General features: G+C 39.8%; 2 protein-coding genes across 6 annotated transcripts in view; both read left to right on the forward strand.

The window, feature by feature from the left end:
* The window catches only part of Unc13b (unc-13 homolog B), a 189,204-nt gene that overhangs the window by 78,297 nt on the left and 84,050 nt on the right, over nucleotides 1-26,857 (forward strand). For 3 of the 5 annotated variants that reach the window (XM_029476020.1, XM_029476021.1, XM_029476018.1), the window contains exons 8-9: nucleotides 7,975-8,010; nucleotides 12,271-12,505. In XM_029476020.1, coding sequence (XP_029331880.1) covers nucleotides 7,975-8,010; nucleotides 12,271-12,505 — 271 coding nt within the window. The remainder of the gene's footprint in view (nucleotides 1-7,974; nucleotides 8,011-12,270; nucleotides 12,506-26,857) is intronic. The other 2 variants (XM_021159382.2, XM_029476019.1) reach the window with 1 other exon arrangement.
* Nucleotides 14,461-26,851, forward strand: LOC115030863. The gene has a single exon (XM_029476013.1). It carries the CDS (start codon nucleotides 16,616-16,618, stop codon nucleotides 24,971-24,973), a length of 8,358 nt encoding a protein of 2,785 aa, XP_029331873.1. The 5' UTR covers nucleotides 14,461-16,615; the 3' UTR covers nucleotides 24,974-26,851.

Raw genomic sequence — 26,857 nt, forward strand, 5'->3', positions numbered from 1 at the left:
TCTAGTGACACACCACAATGAAAATATGAAAACTTCCCATCTGTTTCTTCATGTTCTCACCATCTCCTGAAAACACTACCGGCTTCCTCTCTCTGTAGATTTGGGTTTCTATATTTTTGGTTGTTTCTAACTTTTTTTGAAAATAGATTCTTCTTTCATACAATACAGCCCCACCATAGTTTCCTCCTATCTGCCCCCCACCCCCAGTAGCTTCTGTCTTCCCCAGATCAAATACTCCTCCATTTCCCTTCAGAAAAGAGCAGGTCTCCAAGAGACAACAGACAAACAGGCCAAAACAAGATACAATAAGACAGGCTAACGCTCTTATATTGAGGCTGGATAAAGTAACCCAATAGGCAGGAAAAAGTCTTAAGAACAGGCAAAGGAGTCAGAGATATGGCCACTCTCACTGTAAGGAGTTTCACAAGAGCACCAAGCTAACAGCCATAACATACGCAGAGGACCTGGTGCTGACCATGCAGGCTCTGTGCTTGCTGCTTCAGTCTCTGTGAACCCATATGAACCCTGCTTAGTTTATTTGGTGGGCTGTGTTTCCTTGATGTTCTCCATCCCCTCTGACTCCTACAGTCTTTTCTCTTCCTCTTCTTTGGGGTTTCCCTATCTCCAAGGGGAGCTAGGGAATAAAACTATATTAACTAAAATTTAAAAATCAATGAAATGATTCCTAATGATATTCTGCTATACTCATAGATCAGTGCCTTGTCCAGTCATCATCAGAAAGACTTCTTCCAGTAGCATATAGGAGCAGATCCAGAGACCCACTGCCAGACATTAAAGAGTTTCTAAATTGGAGGTCTTCAGAATTCACATAAAGTGTCTTACAACTGCCTGTAGCTCCAGTTCTCCAATACCCCTTCTGGGTATTATTATTCAAACATTTTTTATTTTGTATGCATGGTGTTCTGCCAGAGTGTTTATGTACCATGTGCGTGCTGTACTCACCGAGGCCAGAAGGGGTATTGGAGAACTGGAGCTACAGGCAGTTGTAAGACACTTTATGTGAATTTTGAAACAACAGCCAATGCTTTTATAAATGATAAATCGTCTCTTCAGTCCTAAAAAATTTTTTTTGAATCAGGTTTTTCACTGTATAGTCTAGGACGTCATCTGACTTACAGTCTTCCTAGTTTTGCTGGCATTACAGACATGTGCCACCACACCTGGCTGTTCTAGAGTTTTATGTAAATTTAACTACACAGTGTGCCCTCTTTCTGTGTCTATTGCACAGTGTGCATTCTTTCTGTGCCTAGCTTTCATTGAATGTAAGGATTTTGAGATTCAACTTTTTATTTTGATTTTGAGACAGGGTTTCTCTCTGTTACCTTGGTTGTCCTCACACTTGCTCTGTAGACCAGGCTGGCCTCAAACTCACAGAGATCTTCCTGCCTCTGCCTCCCGAGTGCTCAGGTTAAAAGCCTGGGCCATCACTGCCCAGCAGAGATTCAACCTTCTATCTAGTGTTGTTCCTTTTCATTGCTTAATAGTTTTCTGGTTACACCACACTTTGCTTATCTGTTCACTTATTGATAGGTATTCAGTGTGTCTGGTTATTAATAAGACTATCATTTTCTGTCACATATTTTCTTTTGGTTAAAAACCTAGAGGTAGAATGGCTGAGTCACATGAGTGGTAGCTATAGATGCATGTATAACTTTAAAAGGAATTGTCAGTTTTTATCTTGTTAATAGAGACATTGGGCTGGAGTTACTGAGCAGTATGTAAGAAGAATTAAATGAGTTTGAGGGTAACAGTTGTTGAAGGAGTACTGGGGAATGCCTATTATTTCCCATGGTAGATACATGAGTGATATTGCATTATTTATGTGGCCATGAGAAGTAAGTAACATTAACCATTACTTTTAATTAATGAGAAAATGAGTAGAGAGACGGTACTAGTCTATAAGTAATTGCACTGGACCCAGGTTTGTCTGGTTGCAAAACTAGAATACTTTGCTTTACGCAAAGAGCAGAAGCATGCTCCAGCTGTAGAAGAGGAACAAGTTGAGGAAGCCAGGCTATTGCTGCCCCACCTCCGAGTATGGCAAGCAGAAGGACTGAGACAGCACCCATCTCTAAGGAGCTAAAATATGGGAGACTAAAGTTTTGGGAGACTGAGCTCCACTGAGATTTCATATTTATTTGATTTGAAAGCCATGGAGAGAAATAATCAATTGCCTGTTATAGTTTATTAATAGGGAAATGTGTGGCTAGAAGTGAGACTAATTTCTTTAAATCTAATTGTATGCTAAGTAGGTAGAGTGGGACAGTGATTAGAATCCTGTAGGTCTAGCAAATTACCTGTAATAAATCAGGTACAAAGCTATATGGGGGACATGCAAAGTCCTCATAGGGACATTCAGACATCTGAGGATGGCTAAGAGGAAGAAGGCTCCAGCCAAATTTTCTAAGCTCATTGACAGATGAGACGTCACAAGAGGAAGTAAGAGTTTTAGGAATGGGTCTGTGGTTTCTGGTTTTGCATTGTTGGGACTTAAGCAGTTTTAGATTTTAAGGTACACTTGCTAATGATTCCATATCAGAGAGCTGTTAACATTATAAACACAGAGTCATTATCAGTGAGGACTTGTGGTGTTGTGATTTATAGCAAGAAAAAATACGTATTTATTTCTTTGTTTCTGGTTCCTGACAAAGGGCTTTCAGTCTCTCAGGATGTTCTGGGAATTAGGAATATCCTATTCTAAAGAGGTGCCTCCTGGTGGCTCCTGGATGAGGGATTGGTCATCAGAAAGACTAAGCTATGTCAAGGAGATTAGAAACTTTTGCCCCAGCATGTTTTAAGGGACTGGAGATTGAACTTACTGGTTATATCTTTATGGTGGAGCCTTTATAAACATCTTCAAACTATATATAGATTTAGAGAACCTCACCATTGGAACAGACATCCGTAAATTGGGAGGGTGATCTAATACTCAGGACCCCTTGAGCCCTTGTCTTAAATATTACTTCATCTGGCTGTGCATTTGTATACTTTTATAATATTCTTCATTAAAACTGGTGTAATAAATAATATCTGCCCTGTTTTCTTTAGACATCCTAGCAAATAAAGCTAAGCCAGGGATCATGACAGTTCCAGTTTGTAGCTGATTTGTCAAAAGCATGTGCCTGGAACTTGTGATTTATGTCTGAGGTGGGGCAGAGGTTTTGTGAATTGGCTTTACCTGGGGAATCTGATGTGGTATCCAACTGGGTTATATCAAATTTGAATCAAATTATAGGACACTAGTTGGTATCAGCTAGAGATTTGCTTGGCGTGTGACAAAAATATTCCTCATTTTGGCTAGAGAAATGTTATGTGTTATAACTATGCTTTCACTTCAAGAAATGTTCAGTGTTGTATTGAATATGACAGAAGCAAAAACGGTGTGATTTTTTTTTTTCCGGTCTCTTAGAGAGTGCTAGCTAGTTTACAAGACTCTCTGTAACCAGTGCCACTGAGCCAGGGGGATTGACTTTTCCTCTGATAAACATGTGAGCAGAAAAGACTGGAGGCTCTTCAGAAGTGCTAACATTAGCATGTTAATTAAAGTAGTCATTTTCATGCTCACTCGGCAAGCCTGAATGTCCAGCTAAGACAGTGTTGCTGATTTGCTTCTGTAGTACATTTGGCTACTGTCTTTTGTTGCTTGTTTTCTCTTTGGCATCCTGTGATAGGTAATAGCTTTTCTTCTCTGCTCACATATGGCATTTTACTGGATAAATTGTGGAAACTTTTGATGCCTTTCCTTACATTGCATGAAGTCTATATTATAGTTTTTAGTCTTTCAAATTTCCCATTGAAATTACTGCTTACTGTTTATTTCTGCTGCCCAATGTACTGTCTACATGAGTTCTTTGCAGAGGCTGGTAAACTCTTCTTGTTTCAAAAGACTTTGGGGGAGGAGTTTGAGACAGGGTTTCACTGTGTAGCCCTGGCTGCCCTGGGACTCATTTTATAGAACAGGCTGGCCACAAACTCAGAGATCCACCTGCCCCTCTGCCTTCCAAGTGCTAGGGTTAAAGGCAGGCACTACCACACCCAGTACAAAATACTTATTTATTAATGTGTAATTTATATAGAGTAAACTTTGCCTTTTGGTATATGTTATTAAAAATTTTAGCTACCCATAGTTTGTAATCTCCACCATAGTTGAGATATACAGCAGTTTTCTGATCTCCCAAAATCCTTTTACCTCTTTGTAGTCAGCCTCTTCCACTCTTAGCCCATAGCAACCCTCTGTATCTACGGTGTTGCGTCTTTCAGAATGGCGTATAAATGGAACCACACGGTACTTAGCTTTTTGAGTCTGTCGTCTTTAACTTGTAATGTGTTTGAGATACACCTACGTGTGGCAGTGCTTCATCCCTTGTTACTACTGACTAATATACTACTCTGTGAGTGTGCCAGTTTGTTTACCCATTTGTCAGTTGAAGGACATTTCTATTTCCAGTTTTTGTGATTCTAAAAACTGAAACAAGCAACTGCAAACATAGGTTTTTGTGTGAGCATATTTTTGTTTCTTTTGGATAAAAATCAAGTAGGAATGTGATTGGATTATGTGATGTGTGCATAACCTTACAAGAAATGCCAAGAAGCATTCTCTAGAATGTTCTGCCCTTTGCATTCTTGCTAGAAATGTGTAAGAAGCTTCGGTGTCTTCAGGACCTCACAGACACTTTGTACCATCAGGCACTGAAGTTGTTCTCTCCCTCTTCTTCCTTCTTGTTTAAAAGGTGATTGTTACCGTTCTTCTCTGGAGCCCTCCCCCATACAGATCATCTCTGGGCTTAACAACAGTCTTGCATTGTATCCTAGGCTGGCCTTGCATTTGTGACCCTCCTGCGTCAGCCTTCTCAGTGCTGAGATTACAGGTGTGTACTAGCATGACTAGCGGTCCATTTGTTCATTCGATCTTTCTGTCTGTCTGAAAGTTAAGCACATGGTAATCAAGTGCCCTACTTCTGAGATACAGCCACAGCTGTCTTTTTTTAGTCTTAATTTGCAATCTGCTTTAGTGTTCTTATATACATTTTTGTTTTTATTCATCCATTTATAAGTATTTGTTTGAGTTTCTGCTTTTAAAAATAGTAATTATTATGAAATATTATTTAATACAATTTAATTTTATTTAATGAATTTAATAACATTTAAATATTAAACATCAAAAATAATATAACTAATATAATAATAACTATTATTGTTTCTGTGTATGTGTGTGTGAGACAAAATATGTGCTTGCTATGGCGTGCATATAGCAGTCAGAGGATAGCTTCTTAGGAGTTAATTATTTCCTTCTATCTTTTCTTAAGGCAGGGTATCTCTTCTGCTGCAAAACCCAGCCTCAAGCTGACTCTCCTGTGTTCACATTTCATTTTGCCATAGGAGTGTTGGGATTACGATACAGCCAGTACATCTGACTTTTGTGTGAGTTCCAGGCATCAAACTGAAGTCATCAGGCTAGTATAGCGATTACTCAGACCCTTCTCACCTGAGCTTCTGCTTTTCATTAGGTATTATTTAGACACAATACAACAGGAGAACAAAACATAAACAGCCATTTCTTCTTTGGAATTTAATCCTAAAAACATCAACATCTCTTCTCCCCATCTCTTTTTTGAGTGCTCTTTCCAGATACCTAGCTGTGCATTGAACAAAATTCAGTTAATGCATCCAATAGATATACAGAGTTAATATGCCTAATTTCCACTTGCTCATACCCTCCTCCTGACCTTGTGTTTATGTACCTCTTCTCAGTGACTAATGTTACATTCATCTATTAGCTCAAGCTAAAAAGCTTGCTGTTGAGTTACTCATCAAGCCCGATTGATTTTGCCTTCAAAATGTCTCATGGATCTCTCCATGTCTTCCCACCCTCTCTGTGACATACAGAGTTCAGGGTGTTGATGAATGTGTACGTCAGCTTCCCTAGCAGCCCAACTGGCCACACTGCATCACAGTTCTCTTTATGAAGTCGAGCACTGAATCTACTTCCTTTCTCTTAAAAGACACAATATTGCCTTCCAGATAGTCCCACATTCCTAACATTACTTGATTTTTAAATACTACTGAAGATGCCCTGTGATTGGATGTCTTCACAGTAAAACTATTCTTAATTATTGTCCTATTAACTAGTGAGATGCATTTTGGGGGTGGGGAAGGAGACTTCCTTGACTAAAGTAGTAGTATTTCTGTTACAATGCTTTTGAGCTGGAGTTGTGAGAACAGAGACTGGAGTATTAGAGCGCCTGAGAAGTGGGGCATGCTCCATCCCCCTCAGGTTTAGGATGGTGCTGATAGCTGGAGTCAGATTATACATTCAGTTTCTTTATGTAATGGGGACATACTTAATTAAGTAGAAGAAACTATGCTCTGTTTTGGAGTGCTCAAGAAGGAAACTATGTCTGCAGGGAGAGCTACCTTTGGGCTCTGAGTTAGTGAGACACAGCTTTATCACTTGCCTGGAGCAATATATGATTTTTTTTGTTTTTTTCTTTTAAAAAGAAACAAGGTAATTACCCTCTAGCAGTTGCCATGACAACAGCACTATAGCCTGGGAGAATTTTCCTTTTATCCCCTACCCATGACTAGGCAATAAACTTAATTATAAAAAAATATAAATGGTACCCCAAACCAGTGTACCATCATGTCTGAGGAGTAAACAGAGACATCCATGCTAAGGAAGAAAGGGGTTATCAGTGATCAGCTAAACAGCCTGTGACTCTGTAGTAGTCACGTTTGCTCAGCATGGGGCATTCAGCTGAGCCATCAGCTGATGCCCCTAGAATTTTGGGTCTTACTTTCAAGATAGCCACATGCTCAAAAATCTTGAGTCTCCTGGACCAGACATTGCATATTCCTTGTGGATCTTAGCACTGCCAGAGAGCACGGGTCAAGGAGTTGTTTCCTTTCTGCCACCCGTTTATTAGGAACCTCAAACACAAGCAAAAACCTGGCAACCTAAGAACCACCAAATGGTAGCTGCTGATCAAATTCCAGGGACTACTCACTTGATGTGCGCTTTCTCACTTAATCCTTAAGACACAAAGAGACTCGTGTTGTTATTCTCCTATTACAGATGAGGAGGTATCCGCAATGATGTTTCCAAAACCATATTGTAGTAGATAATAGAGCCAGGAGAATTGAGCTTTAACTTAAAGCGTATGTTCCTAATCAAGAAGCTAAGTTATTTCCTTTTCCCTAGGATTAACTGCTGATCTTTATCTAGTTTTTTATTCCAAATTCAGTTTGGGTATAGGAAAGAATTTAAATTTAACTAATGTTTTACTTTTTGCTTTGAAAGTGCATAGAAAAATGCTTTTATTTTTTCTATTCTTCAAAGTTTATATTTTGATAATCTTAATTGAAATGTTATATGTAATTCAAAAAAAAATGCTTTCCTCCGAAAGTCCAATATGTTAGGGTATTTTATTATGTATTAGACAATTAGAGGGTAAAATAGACCTTGTTCCTCCCTACTTTTAAGCCATCCTCTCTAGAGAGTAGCAAGAGTGGCTCCCAGATGGATGATCACCCTTTGTTCGTGGTAAGATGGCTGGGCTTCTTATGGATACACTATGGCAGGCCATGCTTAGAGAGCAAGGACACAGGATGTGCTTCTTTGAGAGGAGATCAAGATTTTATTTTGACTGAGCAAAGATATATGAGCTCCTAAATGATGATATTCTGAGAGACCTAGAAGGAGGTTTGAACAGCAGCAAATTAGCAATTTTGTTCTGTAGTAAGCAGCAAAGCATAAAAATACTGTGTAGATTTACCTCATGTTTTTTAGAAGGTAGATAATCTGTAATATAAAGCTTGTGGTCCACAAATAGAGTAGGCAGGAGTATGATAAGACATATAAGAATCGGTGGGAGGGAGAAATGATCTTTTATTTTGAATTCCTACTAAAATTTTATCTGTCATACTTCTTTTGCTTCTTCTTTGTGGTTTCCTTAGGTCACTGGACCTATTTGGGCTGGGGAGAGCCTCAGAGTACGTAAGCATTCAATTCCTTATCATTTTCCAGACCTTTTCTTTTGTGTGTGTGTGTGTGTGTTGCACATGCCCCACTGGGTGTGGCATATAAACATGAATGTACTGTGGGAGTGTGGAGGTTAGAGGATAACTTGTAGGAGTTTTTTCCTTCCAGCATGTAGATCTCAAGGATTGAACTCAGGTCACCAGGTGCCTGTACTCACTGAGCTATCTTGCCAGCCCAGTTTTTTTTTTTTTTTTCCTCTCAGCTTTGAAGCTAGATATTCATGCATATCAGTACAGGTAATTCAGTTCCCTTCTCCTATTTAAATGGTAGCAGGGTGTGGTAGGGAGCAGGAGTAAGAGGAGAAGGGAAGAGAGTGATTTTGAATGAGAATTAAACAACAAAGTTGCAGTTAATAGCCACTGAGCTATTCCTTAGACAAGGTGGGCCATCAGCTTTTGATGTTGGCAGTGTTGGTCTCCTGACATAGGAGTGCTATGACCAGAGGAAAATTTGTTCTGAGCTGAACTAGAGACAGGATTACTGTTAGTGCAGACATGTGGTGGTAAGTAAGGGACAGGAGCCATGGTTTGACTTTTCCTTGAAGCATCCTGCTTACTCTAGAATCCTACAGAAACCCACCCTACCTTTGCTCTTGAGGTTGGTGAGCAGGCAGCCAGTTCTTTCTAGCAGAGTGCTCATCTCTAGGCTGACTTTGCCCATTGGACAGAGCAAGAACCAGCTTCTCTGGCACTCAGGCGATGAATGGTTGGAGTTATATGATCATTGTCATTGGAATGTCTAAGTACTTACTTCCCGTGGCTTGTGTCCTGCTAGAGAACTGCTCTAAACAGCTTGAGAAAGATCAGAAATGTTAAGATTCTCAAGTTGAAAAAAGTAAGTCACCAAGAATACATGTCAGTTCTCTTTTCTTTCTTCTCCGGCCAGCAAAGTTCTAGTGGTTTTCAGGATTTAAGAAGACTACATACCAGAGAGGGTTAGTGTTCAGTTTTCTTGAGTGTTTCCTGTGAGGCTGGAGGACCATCTTGCCACAGGTTAAATTATCTTACCTAGGCTACATTTATTTTCGATTATTGTCTTTCATGTACATGCTGAGTGAAGTACCAAATTTTTCTTAGAATATACATATTCTAGAATATGAGTACACACACACACACACACACACACACACACACACTTTCATTGTACTATCTTTCTTATCTGAACTCTGGCAGGTATTCCCTTCCCCTCCACTTTTTACCTACTGAAAAGCTGTGGTTTTTTTGAAGGCATGTCCCTAAAGTTTTTCTCCCTTCCCAACCTACTGAAAAGCTGTGGTTTTTTTGAAGGCATGTCCCTAAAGTTTTTCTCCCTTCCCAATCAGGAAGTAAACTTTATTTCCTTTCAAGTCCTCACTCTGTAGCCCTGGCTGGCTTGGAACTCTCTTATGTAGACCAGGCCTCAAACTTGTGCCTGGCTTATGGTGTTCTCATGTAGTAACTTCCTTGAATAAAAATTCAGTATTTGACTCATATTTTCATTCTCCTATTAAGCCAACATATATTCTAATTCTTCTGTGTTGTTTAGACAAGCATGTGTAAGCATCCAATATTTGAATGAGCAACTATTGCCAGCCTTTTAATTTTCCATCTTTCAAATAAACTTTACCAGGGGCTTTTCCATTAAAAAAAAAAAAAGTATTTTTCTTATTCCTTTGAGACATGCCTCACCATGTAGCCGTGGCTGGCTCAGAGCTCTCTTATATAGACCAGGCCTCAAACTTGGGCATGTGTCACCACACTTGGCTGTTTTATAGTTTTTGTCCTTAAACTAGCTCACAAGTCCCTTTGGCGAGTGGCAGTCAATCTTGCACTCAGCAATTGCTCTTTTTCTGAGAAGCTGTTTTCATCTCTAGGTCACATGACACTGAGGGGTTAAGTCATAGAGGCTGTGCCCGACACACTAAACGACATTTTATTCAAGCTGAAGGACTTACCTTTCCCTTAATTTCTAATGTACTTCAGTGCTCAAATGTGTTTCTTTCTTGCTCCCATTATCTGTGGACTAACGTTAAAGCCCTGGAGTCCTCTTCACTGTCTGTTTTTTTCCTGAAGTTTAACATTTTTTTTTTATCTCACTTCTTTTTATTGGTTATTTTATTTATTTACATTTCAAATGTTATCCCCTTCCCAGTTTCCCCTCCACAAACCCCCTTCCCATCACACACAACCCCCACTTCTATGAGGGGGCTTCCCCACCCTCCCACCCACTCCCACCTCAAGGAGGAGTTAGGGAAAGGACTGAAGGAGCTAAAGTGGTTTGCAACCCCATAGGAAGAACAATATCAACCAACCAGATTCCCCGGAGATCCCAGGGACTAAACCACCAACGAAAGAATACGTATGGAGGGACCCATAGCTCCAGCTCCATATGTACCAGGAGATGACCTTATCTGGCATTGATGGGAGGGGAGGCCCTTGGTCCTGTGGAGGCTCAATGCCCCAGCATAGGGAAATCCCGAAGTTTTTTTTAAAACATGATATCCTTGTTCCAACCCAAGATTAAGTTCTGGCCAATACTTGACAGAGCTCACATTCCCTGGGTTGGTCTTGAACTTGTTATATAGATGATGATGGCTTTGAATTTCTAATCCTCTTGTAAGGTCTGGAGTTATAGGTGTGTGTTTCATCAGTTCTGTCTGCATTTTTGTTTGTGTGTTTGAGTTCTTTGGGTATTTGTCATTTCTGCTCTATGAACACAAGCCAGGATTTTCTGCCCAAGTGTAAGTTTGATCTTACAGTCTTTGGGAGATTTCTTCTGCCTACACTGCTACTGAGATTATCTTTCAAAATTACGGTTATGAGATGCCCATTATGTGCTAAATGTATTGCCATTTGGGAATGGCGAATGTTCCTTTTCTTTACTGTGAGCCAAATAGGAACTTGGCAAAAAAAGGACATGTGGGACCTTGTTAATCATACACATATGGATATAGCATCCGATATGGCTTCTCTGTAATGTGGTTTACATACTGTTAGGCTCAGTCCTTCCCAAACACAGTTTTTATTTGTGATGGTGGTTTTTAAAATATTTTTATTTTTTTCCTCTTTTTTAAAAATAGATATTTTCTTTATTTACACTTCAAATGTTATCCCCTTTGCTAGTTTCCCCTCCGAAAACCCCCTATACCCTCCTCCCTCCCTCTGCTCACCAACCCACCCACTCCCATTCCCAGTCCTGGCATTCCCCTATACTGGGGCATCAAGCCTTCACAGGACCTAGGGCCTCTCCTCCCATTGATGACTGACTAGGCCATCCTCTGCTACATATACAGCTAGAGCCACATGTCCTACCATGTGTTTTCTTTGGTGGTTTAGTCCCAGTGAGCTCTGGGGGTACTGGTTAGTTCATATTGTTGTTCCTCCTATGGGGCTTCAGACCCCTTCAGCTCCTTGGGTACTTTCTCTAGCTCCTTCATTGGGGACCTTGTGCTTCATCCAATAGATGATTGTGATTTTAGTTATTAAGAAAATTTAGCTAGTCGTTGCTGATTTTAAAAGCAAAACTAATTTTGATCACTATTGCACTGTCAAGTGAGAGTGTGGATATGTTTTCTTCTTCTCTCAGCCCACACTGAGGATAGGAATTATTATATGAGCATAGGGTATAGACTCCTGATAGGAATTATTAGGGAAACTTGTATTGCAGCAAGTCAGTTCTGCTGCTGTTCTTAAGCTGCCCTTGGAGCCTTTGGATTGATACAAAAGCCCTGACCACAGCTGTCCTGATCCTAGGTCCGGCTTCTGAGATGCATGCTTTTTTGGCTCAGTCCATGCATTTTAAAGGCTGTAAGCTCCAGACCAACTTTAAATTAAAATTAAAATTAAAATATATTTTCTTCTAAGACATGGGAAAGACATCTCCCCTTTGCTCTTTCCCCTTTGATAATCACAGAACCTCAGAATCTCTGGGAGGTATTTCAAGGCAGAGCTTAATTAGGTCATGCTAGCTAGAAAACTGGAAGCAGAATTCCTGAGAATTTTGCATTGGGAAAATGCAATTTAGGTGTTCCTCTAATGTCAACAGTAAAATGAAACTGTCATGTCCTTATCTCTTGTTAAGGAGACAGACCATTTAGATGCTCCTGACTTCTGTGCAGCTCAAGTTTTTACTCTTATTTTTAAGCTTCAGCTGTATAGCTACCTAAGTTAGAAGCAGGAAACATTATGAAAATGACATAACACTTGGGTGGTTGGCCTCTGTTTTTTCTACAGCCTTTGAAGACCCTGATAGTGCCGTCGATGACCGAGACAGTGACTACCGCAGTGAGACCAGCAATAGCGCCCCACCTCCTTACCACACAACTACCCAGCCCAATGCTTCTGTGCACCAGTTCCCTGTTCCTGTGCGGCTGCCACAGCAGCTCTTTCTTCAAGGCAGTTCCCATGACTCTTGCAATGACTCTATGCAGAGTTACGACCTTGATTATCCAGAGCGTCGGGCCCTCAGGTTGGTATTGATCCAGGTCCCATGATGGCAACTGACAGGCAGGATCCTGGTGGTAAGACAGGCCTTAGTGTCTTTCTCACACGCTTATGTTTAGACGTTTCCAGTGGCAATACTTGTCTTTGTGAGCCTGTTGGTGAAGACATGCCCACCTGGGTGAGCAGTTGGACGAAACCTGCTCCTTCCTTCCACCTCATCTCTTCTCTGCATCAATAATTTTTACAAACAATTTACTAAAATTAGAAGTTCATAAGAAAACCAATATAATCTTATTACAGCAGATTTGGTATTTTTGCTGGAACTTTAATTCATTTTATTAATTTTTTCAATACACAATATTTATCTGTTTAAGGTACTATACAGCATTCAGTGAAGAACCTCCCACTGTATGCATGGTCTCCCTGTATCTCATACCTTCCTGCCTGCTGGTTCCCTTTATACTGCTCTTTTTATGTGCCCTTCCATAGACTACTCTCATACATTGTAAGTACAAAGGAAAATCTTAGGTTTGTGCTCTTCCCTATTCCCCAGCATTTTAAAGAACTATTTCAACTTAAAATTTTGGGGAAATAATACAATGAATACTCATATTCTTGTTGCTTAGACTTAGTTGCATCAACACATAGCCACATTTATTTGATTTCATTATCTCTAGTATATTAATCTCCATGGGCTCTTTTTCCTGACATTTTACAGTGAGTTGCAGACATTATGTTACATCACTAGAAGGTACGTGAGCACATAACTTCTAAGAAGGGGACTTTACCTTATATAACCTTAGTGCTATGATAACACTAAGAAATTTTATAGTATAATACAATGACATAATCTAATACACAATTAAGCTCTCCACTTCTCCCAGTGTTTTTTGTGCACAGTTTTTCTTTTTCTTTTAAAAAACTTATTGTATTTTATTTTGAATCAGGGTCTCATGATACAACCCAAACTAGCCAATATCATGTTTTAGTTTACTGTCAGTGTTAAAAGTATTTTCCATGAGATTTTCTCATATAACAACCATAACATAACAATTCTGAATCTAAAATGAAATGAAATTAAAATATATTAAGAATCATATGGAAGTTGACAACCACTCCTTAATGGTTTATTGAATGAGTGCTTACATTTATGGTTTGGTTCCGGCAGTGCTGGGAATTGGAGTTTGTGCCTGTGACCTCAGGTGCTCTGCTGCTGAGTTACCTCCCACACTTTGCACTTTTATTGTTTTGTGACCCAGTGCATTTAATTAAAGATGCTCACATGAACATGGGGTGAGAGGTTAGTTAGAGGGATTTGGTAACTTACCAGCATTGCTTTTTTATGTTATTTTATTTCTTTATTTACTTTAGGCTGCAGGTACTTGATATATTGCCTAGGCAAGCCTGGAACTCCTGGTTCACCTGATTCTCTTGCTTCAGCATTTTGAGTAGCTGTGATTAACATGTTCTATTCATTGATACTAGTTTATAATGGCCTACTTTAAGAAAATAGTATCAAAATGTATTTTATGTTTGGTCTTCCTTTACGTTTGGTCTGTGTGTGCAAGCATTAGATGCACAGGCCAGCACCATACTAATTGCACACTTTTCCAAACAAATTAACTTCCCTAATCATTACATCATCTTGCTCATTTCCCTGGTTGTTGCAGTAATAAATATCATTTCGAAGAGCATAATTTTTTCTATAACTTAAAAATTTACTTGTTATCAATATATGTAATGAGGTCTAAAAGTAACTATCATTTCAAACATAGGAAAAATTAAAAGGATTTTTAAAAGTAAACCATTTATATTAGGTAATTTTTTTTTTCTTTTTTGAGACAGAGTCTCACTATGTAGCCTTGACTGACCTGGCTTAGGACTTGTTATGTAGATTAGACTAGCCTCAAGCTCACAAAGCACTGGGATTGTTTAAGCATCCCCCCCACCCCCCCATGCCCAGCTAGTGTAGACATCTTTAAAAATCTGAAATGACTTTTCCTTTAGTAAGTTTGGAAGACTGGCTGGGAAGATGGCTCAGTGGATGAGAGCACTTGGCACGCAGTGTAACAGCCTGAGGTACTATCCTCAGAGCTAAGGAAGGATTGGATTCAGTAGCACAATGATCGTAGCCCCAGTGAGTATCCCCACCAGGAGCTGGGAGGCAAAGACAGGAGGTCAGAAATTCTCAGGCCAGCAAGTCTCACACAGACAGCAGTGAAGAATAAGGGACCCCATTTCAAGCTCTGACCTGCACATGTGTTCTGTGGTACCCATGGACCCCTATTCACAACACGAACACATATGATATGCATACATCATACACAAACTGCACTTAGAAGAGATGCTGTTACTAGCATTAAGTATAAAGTGTAAACAGTTCATAGATGTAGTCTCAAGACATTAGGTTACACAGTTGTTTTAGTAAAAGAAATTTGAAATCCTCCAAGGAGCAAATGTGTTTTACAGAAAAAAATAGAAGCATAAAAATAATTTCATTTACTATAGCTATGGCTGTCTGTAGGTTTATTTTGTAACAATAAAGATTCTTTCCATGTTAGAGTTATGCTTGGGTTGTTTTGAGAGTGATGAAGGGAGTAATGAAACTTCATTGGAGAGTAATAAAACTGTGTCTAAACCATGTGTTGTTTAAGCCGGATGTTGTGCTATATGCCTTTAGTCCCAGCACCCAGGAGTCAGAAACCAGTGGAGCTCTGTGGGTTCAAAGCCAGCCTGTTCTACACATCAAGTGCCAGGACAGCAAGTGCTACATAGTCAGTCTCAGACTTTAAAAACACACGAAAAAGTGCGTGTGTGTGTGTGTGTGTGTGTGTGTGTGTGTGTGTGTTGATTTCTTTACTTGGCCATTTTAGAGAATGCAGAATAACAGGGATTTTATTTAATTTGATGTTTGACATTCGAGTCTTTCTGTGTTCACTATCATTTAGCTGAGTCTAAATTTAGTGTTGAAAGGATTCTCAACCAGGAAAGACTTTCAGTGGCTACACAACCACTGTGTCCTGCATTCCTATTACTTTTTTTCCTCTTTGTTTGCTTGCTTAGTGATTTGAGAAAAGTCTCACTGCATAGCCCTGGCTGTCCTGGAACTCACTATGTAGACCAAGCTGGCCTCAGACTCATAGAGATCCATCTGCCTCAGCCTCCTTTCTACTGGCATTAAAGGTACCACCAAGCCTGACTGTGTTCCTATTTCCTAAGTAAGTATCTGATACCTAAGAGAACATACTAAGCTGAAAACCTCCTAGTCTGTGGACCCCTTCTGTGTAGAAATAGAAAAAGTAGGCAGTTCCTGATGAATGAAGGGTCAACTGGCTTCTGTACTCACTGATTTAAACTGGACCTGGAGTTTGCAATAATCACCATGGGGAGGCATTGTCCTTTATGACCTCAGTTCTTTTGGATTCACAAGCAAAAAATTACAGTGCTTTAAATAATTTGCTCGTTTGGTAGTGTTATACTTCTGATAGCCAAAAATTATTTTTGGAATGCATGTTTTCTTTTTTTAAAGATACACATTTGGCTATAATCTTGTATATACAGCCTCAAATATAACATTCAGCAAGTTAACATTTAGATTTCTTTTTAGACTCAAACACATCAACAAATATAGGATTCTTGAAATCTTTTAATACTTCTTTTGGGTGTACTTATCTGTTCTAAACTTGGGCATTCTGAATTCAGTATGGATATTAATAAAACATGTATAAACTTTGTTTCTCAGAAAATAAAAGAAACTGAAAAAAAATTTACAATGATAAATGGTAACAAGTGAAACTTAAATTGATATTAAAGCTGTTGTTTTCCTGATGTAGAAATGCTCTGTACTGACACAAGATTGGTTGACACATGTGGATTTCCTTTTCATGTTTTTTCAGTTTGATTTTTAAAAAATCATATTGGAAATTTTAGTATTGTAAACCCATTGAACAGGTATTGAGTCTTATAACTCATTTTTTCCTTTTCTCTGTTTCTCCTTTTTTTTTTCTTCATTTTCTTTATTCCTCTAATTTTAACACCTTACATCAGACAAGACTGGCAGGCTAGGAATGACAAAATTAGGATTATTTCAGCTTTTTCTAATGCTAATTATGAAGAGCAAGAAAGTAAATATGAGATGAATGAGAGAACATCACAAGACTTTCTAGAAAATAGTAATATATATTTGAAGGAAGTAGGGGTCAAGGAAATGACAACCTTTTCAAAAACTGATGAGAACCACAGCCAACAAAACCAGCCAGAGTACAGTTTCAGAAAGATATCGCTCAAGAGCAAGCATGGCCATAAGTGTGAAGCACCTACACTTTCCAGATATCCTCAAAAATATAACACAATAGACAGGAGGAGAAAAAAATCCTTGCATAGCCATTCTGAAGATAATGAAAGATGGCATTATAATACTAAGAGTAATTCTAAATGTGCATTTCCTGATACTGAGAATTCTGCTCCTTACCACATTGAAAAGAAGAAACTAAACTATCCGATTTTGTGCCCTTACAAAAATGGATTTGTGAAGAGCAGCGCCTGGAGCCCAAACTTAGAAAGCTCTGATTATGGTCTGCCCTATTGTTTAAGGAACTATGGAAATGTATGTGGCTCTAACCACTCTGTCACTAATCTTACTCCACTGGATATTTCTGATGACTCGACCAGCAGTACTTCTGAAGAAATTTTAGGTTCCCCCATTTCTGATGAGCAGGAAAGTACGTCACCAACATGGACCTCATCCAATGTCAATCATATAGGAGACTTTTCTGAGGAATATTATGTAGCAAATTCAGCATTGCCATTACAAAGGATGAACTGTAATGTAAACACAGTTGGAGATTTGTCCAGATGCTCCATGGAAGATATGACCCCTTCCTTTGTTGAGGGACCCAAAGAGAAATATGTTGACACAATGGATGAGCTTCAGTGTTTGGTGGAAACAGTGTCAGAATATTTAGCAGAGAAGGAAGAAGAGATTAATAGATTTGGTTCTCTTTCAAAAACTAAAGAACCACGTGAACACAATACTGCTGTTGCTAATGCAGAACAGAAAACATCTGAGAATCAAACATCGCCTTTAACTGTTACTCAGAATGCCAACGCCAAGGCTATCTCTTTCCCTGAGGTGAATGGGGTAAAGTGCGCTGTTGGTTCTTTATTCAGTTCACTAACAGAAAAGGTAGGTTCAGGCACAAAGCATCTTACAACCTCTGTGGAAAAACTCGTTCATTTAGTTCCAGAGAAAAAAGAAACTCAGAACCAAACAGAGACAATTAGTTTGGGACCTAACCCCAGTGCAAACTCCATATTGGAGAAGGATCTTTCTGCACAGCCTTTATTATCCTGTCAAACAACTGATGATAAGGATGCTGTCAGACATGGCAGAACCTCTGAGAATGAGCACCTAGGTGATAAGACTAAAGGGGAGAGCTTTCAGGACAGCACAGAAACTATTAGAAAGGACTCTGCTCCACAAACTCAGAGTTCAATTGTGAAGTCTGTTTTCAGCATGCTGAATCCATTAAAGATATTTTCTGAGAAAGAGGAAACCAAAAGTGAAGAGCATAGCAAGGTATCGAGAAGGGAAAGCACTGTAGGGTGTGGTTCTGAGTCAAATCAAAGTGAGGACCTCCTGGACAACCAGAGTAGTCTTGCTGCTCCAAATAGAAGTAAAAGAGAAACTGCAGATCTCCAAATGCAAGAAAGGGAAGATTTGCCGTCCTTACAAGTGACTGAGGAGCCTTCAAACTTAGCTAGTAGTACCAGAAAGAAAGGTGGTATGGAGAGTCAGTTGGAAGGAAAACCTTGTGTAGAGCTTTCTCTATCAAAAGACCAACCACAACAAAGTGCCAACGATACTATGGGGCATTGTGGTGTAGCTGGCAGTACCCTTGCAAATCAAGAATCATCAAAAGCATTAGAGGAAGACAAAGTTACCAGTGATGAGGATTTCCTTGAGCCACTAAGAAAATCATTCAGTCAGTTCCTGTTTACTTCTCCTGAGAGCTGTAGAAAGGAGATGTCAGAATCTGTAACAATTCTTAAGCTGGAGGAAGATGGACAGGAAAGAGATGCCAAGAAAGATGGACATTCATTTTCATTTAGCAGAAAACTGCATATTCCGTTTTTCAATATTCTTAGCCATTCTGAAAAGCATCAGGATGTAAAAGAGAAAGGAAGCATTTTCCCTCTGTTTAAATTTCCTCTCACAGACAGTCAGAGCACTGTTAATAATCAGAGTTTTCACAGTTCAGTAGCAACCACTGATAAAGAGGTCCAACAAAATTGCCACATGGATGCCAGACTTAGTTCAGTAAAATCTAGTTCATTTCCAAATATTCATAATCATCTAGAGAAACTGGGTAGTACTGAGGAATTCAGTAAGAATGACCATATAAATTGTCCTGAAGATGTTAAACTTAATTCATTAAAATCTAGTTCAATTTCAAATATTCATAATGATCCAGAGAAACTTAACAGCATAGAGGAATTTAATAAGAGTGACCAGACACATTGTTCTGAAGATGAAAAACATAACACAATGAGGTCTGACTCAACCTCAAGTGTTAATAGTGATTTCGGGAAATGTGGGAGTCTGGCGGAATTGAACCCAAGCAGCCATGCAGCAGTAGAGCACTATGAAAAAGCTGATCCTGATGATGTGCTTAAAGAACAACACATTGCTGTAGCGCTCTCAGAAGAACGTGTAAATCTTACACAAGTGGCATTTCCCTTGATGTCAGACTCTTCATTGGGGCTTATTTCTGCCATTTCAAAATCCACATTGGTTAATGACATTAATGAAGACAAAGTTGAAAATGAAACTTCTGACAAAGGAACCCAAAGAGGCTTCCTTTCTGGCATTTTAAGCAAGTTTGCTTCTCTAGAAAACATGCCTAGTCAACAGGAATTCAACTTGAAAAGTGACAGTTCCCACCATAAGAATAATACCTCAAGCTCATTACTCTCTGGAATATTTAACTTGATATCAAGTAGCAGTGTGAATGATTATAATCCAGTTGAAGCAAAGTTGATATCTTTAGAGGATACAAAAAAATTGGATGGACGTAAGCATTTATCTACAGATGAAGTCCCTGCTGACTGGTGTGTGACTTCTGAGAACCTGAGGAGCCAGGTTGAAAACAATGTAGCTTCTAGCTTTATAAAAAACTCTTTGTCATTATCAAAAGAAACCATGCCATCATCTGATGGTTGGGATAATAATCATATTTGCCCTCCTACATGGAAAAACCAGGAGAGTGAAAGACATTGCCCTTCTGAGAACATACTCTGTTGTACTGAACAGGATCCCTTAGAGAAATCTTTGATTAAGAGGCCAACACCAAACCATATTCTTGAGATAAAACTACATGAAAGGTCAAACAAGTTAAGTTCACCAATACTAAATACTAACATTTTAAGTAAGTCAAACCATTATCAGGCCTTTGATGAGGACTGTTTAGAACGGGGTACTGATATAAAAGATTTCTCCAGAAACTCCAGAAGACTTCAGCCAGTTTATCATTTGTTGAATCAAAATACATTTCCATCAGCAGATGCTTTCTTGTGGCCTGACTCAGAAAATCCAGTAATAAATTTGTGCCAAAAAGATCAAAATGCAAATATATTTGAGTGGGGCATAAATCCAAACAGTGTCATTTCATGTGACTTACCATATGACTCACTCGACCAGTTAGCATTTAATGAAGGTTACTTAATAAGAGGTGATATGTGGGCAGCCGACTCATGTGGAAATTCTGGTTATCTTCCAGTTAATGAGACCAAGAATTCTCTAGAAGAATTGCCCATTGATTTAAGTTACTCTTCAGATTATGAGAAAATTATGTGCTCTCTTCTACAACAAGGATCATTAGGAATGGATGAAAACTTGATCTTTTCAAGTTTCGGTTATGAGTATCAGCAGTGGTTATCATATCTTGAAAATGGAGTTTGGTGGCCCTCGGAGGATGGGAATTATGGATATTATATGTTTCATGATGGTCAGTATATATACTCTTTCCTCACTGATTCTACTGGGCAGTATGTATATTTATTTATACCTGATTATTATCATGAATATTTGAACTATAATTTACAAACAGATGCTCTCCCAAGCATTGTGTTAGATGACAACACTATTTCTGCCCATAGTCTTCAAGTTCTTGACAAGGAAGATAATTTACTATGGTATGTTGAAGAAGAACCAATTGAAGACCCTCTTGACTTATCTGTAACTTTGCCAAGAAATGAGAGGTCATTGTATGTAAATCTAGAAACCGTTTCTCAAGTATTTGAGTCAAGTTTTGACCAAAGGGATAAGCCATTAGATTTTTCAGGCTATAATTCTCAAAAGTTTAAAAGAGATTTTAGATCTTTCATAGGGAGACCCTATTGTTCAGAAGATCTTGAGTGTATATTGGATCTTAGAAACAAGCCTGGAACTATGAGCAATCATTCCTTAAATGGAGGCACAATTATACAGAGAGAGATGAACTGGACTTTGCCTAAAAAGTCATCAGCTCACCTTTCCAGGTTCCATTTCCATCAGTCATCTTCTGAAGAACCTTCCTCTTTAATTCATCCCGAGAGTATGACTGAAAGTTTACAAAAAGAAGAAACTCCACTAGTGAACAAACTGACACCTGTGTTTTCTATTTTGGGCACCCTGATTAGAAGTAGTTTGAATTTTGACAAGAGTGAATCTGTAGATGGTTTGGTCATACAGAAAACAGATCAGCAATCAGAGTTATCTGAACCCATACATGATAGTCTTCAGTCATTAATCTTGAGTAAGCAATTATCATGCCACTCCATAAAGGAGGATGAAAGTCATCCTGAGGATTTGGAGAGGCAGATGGTATACAGTGTTCAGCAACCAGAGTTTACTGACAGTATAAAGCAAGAATTCTCTTTACATAAAAATGATCACATGGATAAAGGAAGTTTATTAAAAGCTGGTTTTCAAGTAAGCCAAACAACTCTTAAAGCTAAGACAGATGTAGAAGATGTTAAAATTATTACAGCAAAGTCCATTGTAGATCCTCTTGCACCACAGCTTAGTAAAGATGAACATAAGAATTGTGAACTTCTGCAAGACCAGTCTTCCAAAGAATCTGAGAAAACTTTGCTTACAAGTGCGCTGAGACTCTTTGGTTGGGAAGAAGGACCATCAGTAAGTACCGTAACAAGTGAGAAACCAGCATCTGGAATTCTGAACCTCTTTAAAACCCGGGTGAATAAGGAAGAATCACCAGACTTGGAAAAGATTGGTGATAAAGGTGGAGCGATTTCATCTCAGGAAAAGAAGGAATCTTCTGGTGTTGCAAATTTTTTTGGAACCCTTGGCGATTTCTTTAAAACCAATGTGTCTCCCACGCAGACAACTGAAAATAAGTCTGTTTCTTTAGTGACTGATGAGGATGAAGGAAGGTCAAGTCCTAACCCTTTACATCTAGTGCATCAGGATACAGGAAATTTTCCTCCATTACCAGTCCCCTCAAAAAAGAAGGTTAGAATTAGAAGTCTGACCAAACAGACCACTATTGATGACAGTGGGCTGAGAGAGCCATTAACCAGGGAGATGCAGAGTAATGGTTTGAATGAAAAAGAGGAACCTGTCAGAGACCACCAGGCAAAGCAATCAACAAGTCCACCTGTCTCAACAGGTCGTTCCAAAGAGTCTCCCAGAGACTCTTCAAAAGGAACTGGTGCCGTATCTACAGGAACAGAAGTTCCAAGAAATAATAAGTCTTTTGATGCTCTGAGTAGAAGAAATACAAGTGAACAAGATAATTTTCCTAACCAAGAATGGAAATTTCCAACTGCTACACCTGCAGCCCAGCAAGAATTGCCATCCAGGAGGAATATATTTTCTTTCTTAACTGGATCTGAAAAATCTGAGAACAAAGCCTCTGCAGCTCTCCCAAGGGCCAGATCTCAAGCAGAAGGGCTGTTCACTCTTCCTTCCTTTCTCTCCACAGCTAGCTTAAGCACCAAGAAGGATGCCTCTCGCAGCAGCTCTGCTTTCAGTTTGTTTAACTTGTCTTTTTTGGAGGAGAAGCAGCAGCCCTCTGAGGAGAAGCAAAGCCTCTCAGCTATTGCTCCAGTAACTGCCCAGCCTTGTAGGAGGCCAGTAGTTTCTGTAGACACAGGAGATGTTATGACAAAGGAAGATTCTACTGCTCATAAAGAAAGCATAGTCCACCCAGTAGTTTATGAAGAACAGATGGCTCCTGGTGTATCCACTAACAGCACCACTGAGCTTACTACCTCCCTTGTTGACAAGTTCCATATAGAGAAAACCCAGGAAAAAATGAGTTCCAGTAAAGGAGGAGCAGAAGGAGCAACTGCTTTTGATTTTCAGGTGAATCAGTTGCCAGCCAGTGTTGTTCCTCTTTTACCAGAACTTCAGGAACAAGCCCTGGGGGTAGCTCCTCAGGAAGAGGAGGCTTTCCACCAGGACACCTCCTCCAGGGACTTGGCAGCTGAGGCTTTTCCTCATGACAATGGTTTGAATGAGAAGCTCAATGATCTAGATGTTTGTACTGAACACCAAAAGGAAAGATTTACCAGCGGCTTATTGAACTTGCCTTTGGAACATGGCTGCTCTGACAGTCTTTCAACACAGATCCTGGATTTACCGTCTGCTTCTCCAGACCCAGGGCATACAGGGCTTCTACAGAACCAAGATGCAGATCAATTAGAAGACAGATCAGTATTAGGCTCCAAAGTAGAAATGATTTCAGGGTTTGTGACCAAAGTAAAATCCTTTTCTGGGTCCTTAATTGAACAGCCTAAGACTTTTTCTGGACTTTTTTCTACTCCTAAATCTCCAAAGAGAAATTCCTTTTTTTCCTTTTCCTCTGCTGCATCATCTCAGCCCCTCAAAAGTGAGCTGTTTGGAATTTTCAGAAGTCCCAAACCAGAAACAAATAAGCAAGAACCATCTGTGAGTACTTCATGCTTTCAGAGTGGTTCTTCCAGAGACCCTGTAGGATCAGTTCTTCCAAAAAGCTTGCCTGGAGAGGCTGCCTGTGCAGGACTCAATTCAGAGTCTGCTTTCAGTGCCTGTAGCATAACTGTGGTTGATGCAAAGTCAGAATCAGATCCATTGACAGATGACCCTAAACTCATACCTGAAATGGAGAAAAATATTCCCGAGAGTATTTCAGAACCCCCATGTTTTGAAGTACTTGCTACTACATCTTCTGTCTCAGAGGATGATATGGGACAAGGAATATTATCTTTGAGTGATGAAGGAGACATGGGGCTTTTGCAGGGCACAGACACAGAGGCCTCACTGGAAGCAGAGCACATTCTTCTTCCAACACAGCTACAGTCAGATCCTGCCTGTATTGCTGAAGAGCTTCCCCCTTCAAGCCAACCACTTCTTGAACTCGAGCCAGAGCCAGAGCCAGAGCCAGAGCCAGAGCCAGAGTCAGAGCCAGAGCCAGAGCCAGAGCCAGAGCCAGAGCCAGAGCCAGAGCTTCTGACGGCCAGCACAAATCAGGAGTTCTTTGGGCTTGTAACCACTTCTGTAGAAACTAGTACTTCACTGTTTGATGAGGCAGGAGCCAGTGAGAATACCACACTAGAAACACAAGGATATCATTCCTGTCCTTTGCAAGAGGAACCTGTGCTTTGTCCCAAAGAAAGTTCTAGTATACATCATGCCCCAAAAGATCCACCTGTAGCCCCCCAGCAAACAGAGCAGACAAGACCTCATTTTGAGATCCCAAATATGGCTAGTTGGCCAAAGCTTCACTTCCCATCCACTCCTGACCATGGGAAAACACTGAGTTCAATCTTTAACCCCTCTAGCTCCTCTGGTAACATGGCAGTAGAGACTGGCTTAATGTCAGGCTTTAAGAAGTTGTCTACTCTCTTTGAAGGAGCTAGTGAGGGGAAAGGAGTTATCCTAGGAAATGATCCAAAACTGGTTTTTGGAAAGAAACTGGATCTTTCTTTTCCATGGTCAAAAGAGAATAAAGGAGACCCAGAGCAGATGCCTGCAAAGCCATCTCCAGTTTTGGTTGTTAGTGATGATCAGGACCTTATCATCAGCAAGGCTAACAAAATTTCAGAGTCTTCTCAAGTACCTAGTGGTAGTCCTAAGTCAGCTAACATCTGTACTCAGCCCTCTGGGACCACAGAACAGTTGGTGGCCAAGCCAAGTGACTGTGCTCATGAGCTTTCAAAGTCTGGTGAAGTGGAAAGGCAGCTGGAAGTTTCAGCATCTGAAGAACACTGGGGTGAAGACAGCAACCTGTCTGGATCTGCCTGTCCTTCAGAGAAGCACAAGGAAGAACACTGTGCTCAGCCAGCAAAGCAAGAAGAGATGTCTGCTAGCACTGGCTCTGTTTTGAATGTGGGGCAGCTAGTCATTCCAGAGGATGTCAAGGAAACAGTGACCAACAAAAGGCCGGTTCTCCACTCAGGCATCATAAATGGTTTTCAGGAATTGACCATTTATGATGAAATTGATTAGTAGTAGATTGTCATAGCTTGCTTCAGTCCATCCCATGCCTTTCCTAGCATCTGAGCTTCATGTTAATTAGGGGCTAAATGACAAAAACAAAAGTATGGGTATTTTCACTCTCTCCCTTTTCTAATGTTGAGTAGAATTCATTTAGTGGACAAGGAGCATCTAGCTTGAAAAGAGTATTTACATAGGCTGGTTTGTTCAGGAGCAGGGAAGACAAGAGAAGGCAGCAAGTATTTAAGGGCTATCTATTCTAAGTATATAATCAGAATGCTTTCTTAGGTCTTAGACACTTGTAGTATAGTAGATGGGAATACTTGTAGTTTGCTGTGGTTTTCCAAGTCTTCTAAGATGTCTCCCCAGTGGCTGTGAGGCTGTAAAGTAAAATACAAATTGCAAAGAATGACGTAGGATCATCTGTATTCTATATCCTGTTCCACATGGATTTGTAAGACTTCTTCAAGGGTCTCTAATACAGACTCTCGCAGTGCTGTGGACTGAACAGCTATAACAAAGGATAAGCTGGGTTGCCATGATACTTTACTCAAAGCTGAAGGTCTTTTGCTGCTGCTCTTTCATCTGGAGCGCTGAACAAGGTCTATCTGTAGAGGTTGTTATTACTGCCCCTGATTATAGAAACTACACAGGATAGCTTAAAGATGCTACTTTGACCTCTGGCCCAAACATAGATCTACTTAGAATAGTGAAGAGAGAGAGAGAGACCACATGAGAGCTACTCAGACATTGACCTGATACATGTTCTGCTAAATGGACTGAAGAATCAGAAATCAGCCTGAAAATAGCACGTAATTTAGAATTATTTCTTCAGGTAACAACAACGCTCTCTCTTAATCTGTCCAAAGGTAAATATAAGACCTTAAGTTAAAGACTAGACTTTGGCCAAAACAAAACAAAACCAACTCTCTTTGCATAAAAGCTTTCCAGAAGGATACCTGCTATTAAGAAAATGAAAGGATTAATAGCTCACCACCAAGTCCTTCCAGCTTCATAAAACTGAATCCTTTAGAAGATGAGCTTCAGGATTCCAGGGGTACCTTGATACTATTATCACTCTGCCTTCCCTGCCACTATCACAGTTTCTCTCTGCTACAACTGCTAGCTCTCACAGCTGGGAACATTTCTTTCTGTGCACTGGCCTCACATCATATACAGAAATAACTTTCATCCTGATCCAGAGGAGTTGGACTTAATTCACTTTATGCATAACTGAACCTTGATCTGAGAGAAACTCAGCTACAATGGGTAGATATATCTTGGGGATATTTCCCATGCCTCCAAGGGTATCACTATTGCATTTGTGTTCCTGAAACCTGTGGAATTCCTCTGCAGAATTTCTTAATCCTGGTCTTCATCTAGTGACTTCCATACTTTACCCTGTAGACTGAAGGAACACGTCTTTCTGCTTTGCTAAGGCACAGGCACACACATTTGTAACTGTAGAGGAAGCAATACGGACTTCTCTTTAGTAAAGAATAGAAGGGTGAGGCTCATTTTCTTCACTATGTGGAATTTGGAAAACTTTAACCACAGCCACTGGAAAGTTTCTTTAGAAGAAACTGAGTGAAGAAGTTTATAAATATGCAAAAGGCCAGTCTCTTCATTGTTCTGACAGGAAGCAATTAGGTAAAATAGTTTCTGAAGTCAGGCCCGAGGTTCAGTGGTGACAGAGGCTTAGCATGTTGCCCTTTTCCCTTTTGTGGTTGACTAGACCAAGTTTTCTAGATTGAAATGTTTGTCCTCGCTTCCTAGGAACCTCCTGTGTATGATTATTCCTGTCCCATGCAATTATTAGTTCCCGGGTATGTCTGTATTTGTGTTCCTGTCCTTGGTTTGTGTTTATTTACTAATTTGCTTTCTTTTCACTCTCGC

The sequence above is a fragment of the Mus caroli genome, chromosome 4 (assembly GCF_900094665.2).
Source record: "Mus caroli chromosome 4, CAROLI_EIJ_v1.1, whole genome shotgun sequence".
Taxonomy (NCBI): Eukaryota; Metazoa; Chordata; class Mammalia; order Rodentia; family Muridae; genus Mus; species Mus caroli.